Raw genomic sequence first — 7,683 nt, forward strand, 5'->3', positions numbered from 1 at the left:
TCCAGCTTCGAATGATCCTGAGAAATGGTAGCTCTAGTACAGGTGTGCCTACCATTATACCTCCTTATAACCCAACAATACTTCCTGCTGATCATGCTAACCCTGATAAGCCAATTACACCCTGACCCGTACTGTGTACACTTTGCATAAAATGTCAACAGCTCTGATTCATACACCCGGTAGTCTACACTTCTTTAAATGGTATACTCTTTCATCGCCTTAATAACAGCTTCCCTAGAACTGAATTCCATGCCGACAGCAAATTCACTATCTGCGACAATAGGAATTTCTGCCGCGACGGCAACCATACGAAAAAAACTTAATACACGTATATTTAATAACCGAAATTAAAGGTAAATCAATACTCACTACATCAATTATGATATAAATAAACTTTACATCAGGTTTTATCTCAGTCTAAACAAAATAAAAAAATAAACACATAATTGCCTAAATATTTAACTACATACTAATTTATATTTAACTAAACCAATAACTAACCAAAAAAAATATTATCTTAAACTTACCTAAATAAACACAATAAACAAATGTTAATTGAGTATATTTTCACATGTCACCTAACTATTACGTCCATCGATCAACATAAATTATTACAAAATTCTAATACTTTTTATAAATATAGGCAATTACGTACCTGCACTTATATATTTTGGAAACTCTGGAACATGCATGGCTTCCAAATCCAACACTCGCATGAAAGATGGCTCCTCAAACGAAACTTCGTTCGCGAGTGCATTTGCCACGTCTGTCACATTTGGAGCCACAGTGCCGTCACCTTGATCTTCATCTATGTCTGGACCAACAATTTCGTAATTGCTTTCGAACTCTTCTTTACTGTCACTATTGTACTCTTCTCGTATAATATTCCGGTCGACCTCAGATTGTTCGAATTCAATTTACAACTCGATGAACGAGATTCGGACACGACTTTCAATATACATTGAAAACAACTCTTGCATACTCGCTTCATCTGTTACATATTTGGTTTCAAATTGGACGAATCCACCAAACACCGGTATGGGATATCTGTATAAAATACATGTATTTTTCTTGACATCTCAGAATCTATCTTCCCATAAATCACACCTTTGAGCTCTTCAAATGAGATTGTGAAAGGAATAACATCTAACGGATTTTCACAAATAAATTTCACTCCTTGAGAGGTTTGTAACAAAATCTGACAAAAATAATACACTTTTAAAAGAACTCTATCATCCATTTCTCTCACTTACCTAAATAAAAACAGAAACTTGACAACCAAAATTTTTTACTTCATATCAAAGAAGAAAGAACACGGGTAGAAGAAAGGAGAAGAAGAAGCCGAGCAAGAAGAACACGGGATCTGAAAACTTCTTTACGAGTTACACACTTATATATATATATATATATATATATATATATATATATTATATATATATATATATATGGTGTTGTCTGTGATGACTAGATGTAATCAGTGGCTAGCGTGACTATAAGTGTTTGACCTGTAATAATGTAACACGTAGCAGTTGACTATCAAATTCAATCACATGACTCCGAATTTGAAGGACAATAACTTTTTTTTATTGGTAAACTACCGGTAACTCTTCTAATCAAGATGGTAATTATGTGTGTGTGCATTTAGTTTTTTTGTTATTTTTTATTTTTTATTTTTGTTTTGAACTATGCATTTAAACCCTACCAAAAACCCACTAAGACCCGCCCGCCCCGAACCCATTCCTACCAGATCCTACATTGCTGCTAGGTCCCCCTGACCAATGAAGAACTGCTAACAAACTCCATGGCTGTCACACCTTATGAGAATTGCTAGTGATATTCCCCCCAATGGCGCTAATCAGAACAATGAGACCACTTCTGCTCTAATGAATATGCTCGAGGATGGGTCAAGTCACAAGGATTTCAATCGGATTCCTCCGTCAAATTCTCTTCCGCCGCCTGCCGTACCACGCCTTTCTCTTTCTCTTGTGGTGTATTTCTAAGTTTCTTTTGATCCAGAATTTGACTAATGAATTCAAACAAGAAGACGTGGATCTCAATATATAATTCTTATTTTCAAAAACCAAGTTTACTACTAACAAAAATAATAAAGAATAAAGTAATGGTTTTTTATTCTCCATTCTAACACTTCCCGTTCACTATTTCCCTCGAGCTCCGCTGCTACCTTTAACCTTCTTCATCCCTGTTTAACCGTCTTCACTTAATATAAACATTCAATTAAACTTGTGCAAAAATAAATGAATCTTAGCCCAAACATAGAAACCACAAAAATTTAATAATCAACATAAAAAACTAGTCCAAAGGCATTTTGAAACAAAAAAAAACCCAAAAAAATAAAGCGACACCAACACATACTTATCTTCAACCTATTCGTGCCATTGCCACAACCTGAAACCTCGCACCAACGCCACCTGCAACTACGATTTCCTACTGCTTGGGATATTAACACACACAACAAAAACTCTATGGACGTAGACCAAGAACTAATGCCTGTTGTACACGGATTTAATCTGACCTTTTTGATCAGTTTCTTCCTCCATACCCAAAGGATGAACATCACATCAGGTTCCACAGTAACCACAGCCTACAACGAAGACATCCACACCATTCCAAAACATAACCAATGTTATGCTTTCTCCACTTTGAACCTACTGCGTCGATGGAGGTTAAATTCCGACGTATCGCCGACCGGCACAAAACCCACCCAATTTCCTCCCAAACTGATTGCACCAATTGACATTCATATCCCTAGCATATCATGTATATCCAACACAACTCCTGCAGTAACCAAAAAATAATTTACTGGCTTAATGTGTTAGTCACACTTTAATGATATGAATGCACAATCCACGTGTCATAATGCCATTGTAGGGTCAGCTCATAGCCATTTGTAGCCACCAACAATAAGGCCACCAAAGATGTGGCCTATATATATATATATATATATATATATATATATATATATATACGGACCCCGCGATTACTTTCAACTTATTCAAAAATATATTATAATGCTCAACTTGGACCATGTGACTTGATATACAAATTTCTAAAAAAAAAATTAAATATACACACAACACAGACGGTCCGATTTGCTTTGTCAAAGATTCAAATTTTCTCTACCTCCAAATCGGACCCTCCGATTTGATCATCACCGTTTCTCTACAAAGAACTCGCATAGTCTGAGTTCTTCACACTGCAACACAGCAAAAGCTGTCCCACACATTGGTCTAGCACCCCAGCAACCCATAACCACGCACAACACAAACGTGATTTCCATAACCAAAAAAATGAGCCGCAACAACACGACTATATCATATTTAGGTGTCTCAATACTCGTGATATGCCTTTAATGAGATTTTATGCATAGTATCTCATGTTATGCATTTTGATAAACATATTACCCTTTACATAATTCAGTAAATATTAAATTGATTTAATTTAAATATTAAAAAAAAAGGCCTCAATCAATAGTTCAGTAACTTGTTATTTATATGCCTAGCCTAGAAAATGCTATATACGGAGGTCTAGATACCATTATATATCCTGGCATCAGATTTAAGCTACAAGCAACATTATGGTCTAATTTTATGAAAAAGTAGTCCAACTTTGTCATATGGCATAATCAACCTGTGGCAGGAAAATAGAAAACAGAAGATGGATCAATTTACAATATCCTGCTGATTCTTGGATCGATGATTGAGATTTTGGTAGACTCTAGATCTAGTAGCGCCTCATCAAGAGTCAGCCTGCGGTTTTTCCATATAGTCTCAGCCAACTTCTTTAGCTTCTCTCCTTCGCTCTTGCGATTTTCTTGGACATTGAGTATTTCTGCATAGCCACCTACAAGATATATGATTAAATGATTATCAGCATGCTTGCAACGAAACTAATTTGATGGGCGCAAGCTTAAAAATAATTGCCTGACATTCATGTAGTCCAACTATTGTGATATGCACAAAACAAGACCTGATTAATTTAATTCACACATCACAAAGAACTGAATCTGAACCCATGCACTCATCGTCTATACCATGCAAAATCTTAGGCAGGCAGATATTGCTATATGCATGCCATTTGATAAGAGAAGAGTGCCTTTAGTCCTTTACACACACTAATGATCAGTATTTTAAAAGGATTTTGGGCTGGCCACCATTGACGGGACACTGACACTGTTACAAAATCACAGTGGCAACACCATGGCAGTCCGCACTGTGATTGGCGGATATGGCGGTCTGGTTTTTTTTTTTCTTTTTTTTTTAACATTTGAGGGTTATTTACTTATTTTGGTCACCTAGAAAATCCTTTTTGCTGCTGAAGGAACTGCCTACAGCATCGCGGCCGCATGCCGAACTCCAACTCCTCTGTCGTTCTCTCTGCTGCTTGAGGAAGAACCAAAGAAGTCGTCGCAGCATCTCCGCCACAGCATCATCATCGCCAGCGGTTGGTCCTCCTCCACTCCAGGTGATTTCCTTTTCCAACTCTTCCCTCTCTTTTCTAGACTATGTTCCGTTACGGAAGATTTTCCCCTTTCTTTTATAATCTTTCTCTTCTTATCAGTTAATTGGTAAATTCATTGTGAAATTTCCAGGGTTGCGTATAAAAAACTCAATTTTCTTGTATTAATTTCCAATTTGTCATTACTTGATAAGCTTGTCCATCAAAGATTATAGCATGTAATAGAAGAGTAGATTGAAGAATTTGTCATACCTCGTGCAATAGCTGCTATATCACTTCTTTCTACCACTGGTGCAGAACCTACAAGGAGGATTTTCTGCTCAATATCTGTTCTCATTATGAGCAAGAGTATATTGAGTATGGACAAGTCAACCCCGAAATGGCACATAGATCATTACCTTCAGACTCAGTTTCTGTAACCTTCAAGATATCTATCACTTTTCTGTAGAGACCCTGTCAATATTTTTCAGTATAATTACTAGGCAGCCAAGGGTAGTTAAGCAGTGTGAAACAATTCCATCAGAAAATACATTGTTTAATTTGCAGACACTAGTCAGGAAAACAACTTCTAATAGAAAACTTGTAGCCCTGTTATTAAATAAGTAAAGTTTTTTAGAGAAAACAGTGTCACATGCACAAAAGAGAAAGACAGATCAAAATTCTTATCCACAGTCTACATACGTGCACGAGCAATTTGAAAATTGATTAACTTAAGAAAACCAGAGCAAATATTTCGGTGTGAATGTTTCACAGCACCGCATTCTGACAATGAAAACTAAATTAAGAGTCAAGACCTGTCGAAGCATCCTAGTTATTGTATCACTGTTTATTTTTTATAAAGAAAAGAGATGATGATAAAAAAAATATAATTAAGAATGTATCAATTGGAGAGTTCTAAGTTTAACCTCTTGAACCAACAGAGAGCTTGTACGCTCCTCCATTGCTCTACGCCTGTACATGAGGGCTATGCTTGTTAAGACAACGCCCACCTTGGGATGCTTTTCACCTTTACAAATTGATAAAGCCAGGAGATTTTAGTAACATAACATGCCATTATCGGGATCTGTAAAAAGTGCTAACTAAATTTTTATATTGAGTTTAGGTAATGAATCAAACGAATATAGAAGTCACCATAGGTTTCCTCTGCCAATGTTAATGCCTGTGTCAAAGCCTTCTCTGCATTACCATAGTTCCTAAACCAACAATTATTAGTGATATATCATATTTCTCAACATAAAAAGGAAGTTTGTGGTATAACTAAGGAAAACCAAATGAAAAAATTGAGCATACCCCTGATATGTTTCAAGCTGCCCTAGAGCACACAGTGCCCCCATCATTAAACCCTCCAAGTTCATGTTACAAGCTCCTAAATATGGATTGCCAAATTTTTTTATGTCGGAAGCTCCTTTTAGGACACTCGTGTAAACCTCTTTCGCCATTGAATAGTTTTGCCCAAGGTATAGGAATTCTCCATATGATAGAGCAGCAGTACCTATATAACCAACTGTTAATTTGGAAGTATAAGAATGCCTTCTACAAACCAGATAAGACGAATCATACCGTTGCTGAGCTGGAGAGATTTGTCAAAAAAAGGGACAGCTGCACCAAGAACATAATAAGCACTCATCAAGAATCACAAAAACAAACCAATACACCATAACACCATTAGCACACAACTACCTGATTCGATACTTCCCTTGACAAGCTCAATCAGCCCCTTCAGTGCTTTAGCACGAAGAATTAGAGCCTTAAAATCATCATCATCATCATCTGTTTTCTGTTTCTCGACAACCTCTACACATGTATCAGCAATTGCAGACGCCTTATCATCCTGTATAGCAAAACTTCATCTGAATAAACATGAACGGGACCAACACAGAACTCGAAAGAAAATATTTTTCAAGGATTTCAGATACTAACCTGCCCCAACTCTAGATAAAGACCAGCCTCAGCCTCAAGGGCAGCAACTACAATAATAAACCAAAATTCACATGAAATTACTAATATTAATAATTAAAAAAAAAAAAGAAACTACCAAGAAAAAGTGAAATTACCTCTAACACCCAAGTAAGCATTGGTTAATTCGTGAATACTCTGTAGCTTCTCCAATGCAATATCATACTCTCCCCTGAAAAAAGAAAAGAAAAGGTTTAAACTATACAAAACTCTCAATGAATTCAAACTAACTAACCAACCACCAAAACTGGAGCTCCCACATTTGTAAGTAAAAGACCAAAATCCGAACTTAAATGAAAAATAATGGTTAACAAATAAATAAATGATAAGAACCTTTCATATTCCAAGGTGGACATAGCAAGCAAAGCAATCCCTTTAGAATTCTCATTTTTGGGGTCTTTGCCTTCAGTTAACTCAATCGTAAGGCAGTGCTTCAACACAAGCAAACCTAGTCCGTACGACCCAACTATTGACGAACCAAAAAGAAAAAAAGACGTTAACTTCAATCATTAATAGAATCAATAAAGATAGTCTCGGGGTGTAAACCCTAAAAATGGCATTTTTGTTTTCAGTTTTTGGATTAATTACTTGATTTGTCGGTCCTAGCTTGGTTTAAAGCGTAATTGATCATATTAATAGCATCGGGATTGGCCATGGACTTGTCGAGCTCCAAGCCATTGCCGTATGACCTAAACGACGTCGCAGCGAGAGGTGTGAGTGAAACGGGAGATGGTTTTGCAGTGAGAGACGCAAGAAATGATGCGGTGGAAGAAACAGAAGAAGAAGCAGCTCTTGAGGATAACCTCGATGATGCTATGCGAAACATGATGGTGATTGTGAAGAAGAGTTGTGTTCAGAACGAGTAGCGTGTGAGACTCTGAGTGAAGTGTGACTCGGGGTTTTTGTGAGGTTTTTGGTTAAGAATGTTCCTCAAACTAGTTCGGTTTTAGGACGCGTTTGGTTCGGCGTTTAGATCATGAAAAGTACTGAGTGTGTTGAATGCTTTAATTTTTTGTTTGATTAGTTTTTTGGTTTTTGGCGTTTGGAATATAGAAAGTAATTTAAGTTTTTCGAATGCTTTAATTTTTTGTTTGAATTTTTTTAGAGGCTATGGATTCCTTATTACTATTTTTATGTAGGAGTATGATTAATTATCATTAAAATAATTATAAAATATATTTCATTTTTTTTGAAAAAATTAATAATTAGATATTGATCTCTTTAATTTTTGTTATTTACACTTTTTTTTTT

The 7,683-nt window shown here is 36.2% G+C and overlaps 1 protein-coding gene across 1 annotated transcript; it reads right to left on the reverse strand.

Moving 5' to 3' along the window:
* Positions 1-3,433: 3,433 nt before the first annotated feature.
* On the reverse strand, positions 3,434-7,456 carry LOC112796927 (uncharacterized). Its single transcript, XM_025839608.3, has 12 exons — positions 7,021-7,456; positions 6,766-6,898; positions 6,531-6,604; positions 6,397-6,443; positions 6,157-6,307; positions 6,037-6,075; positions 5,767-5,968; positions 5,608-5,669; positions 5,382-5,482; positions 4,875-4,929; positions 4,729-4,776; positions 3,434-3,861 (listed from the first exon to the last, which is right to left on the reverse strand). Exons 1-12 carry the CDS (start codon positions 7,256-7,258, stop codon positions 3,686-3,688), a joined length of 1,326 nt encoding a protein of 441 aa, XP_025695393.1. The 5' UTR covers positions 7,259-7,456; the 3' UTR covers positions 3,434-3,685.
* Positions 7,457-7,683: the final 227 nt, after the last annotated feature.

Source organism: Arachis hypogaea, chromosome 4 (assembly GCF_003086295.3).
Source record: "Arachis hypogaea cultivar Tifrunner chromosome 4, arahy.Tifrunner.gnm2.J5K5, whole genome shotgun sequence".
NCBI lineage: Eukaryota > Viridiplantae > Streptophyta > Magnoliopsida > Fabales > Fabaceae > Arachis > Arachis hypogaea.

Bases quoted from the DNA above. Each gene is read 5' to 3' on its own strand.
- LOC112796927 (XM_025839608.3), bottom strand. From the start codon at position 7,258: ATGTTTCGCATAGCATCATCGAGGTTATCCTCAAGAGCTGCTTCTTCT. The intron at 5,670-5,766 runs GTATGCTCAATT...TTGTTGGTTTAG, and splicing joins CAGCTTGAAACATATCAGGG to GAACTATGGTAATGCAGAGA. The intron at 4,930-5,381 runs GTTAAACTTAGA...AAATATTGACAG, and splicing joins GCTCTCTGTTGGTTCAAGAG to GGTCTCTACAGAAAAGTGAT.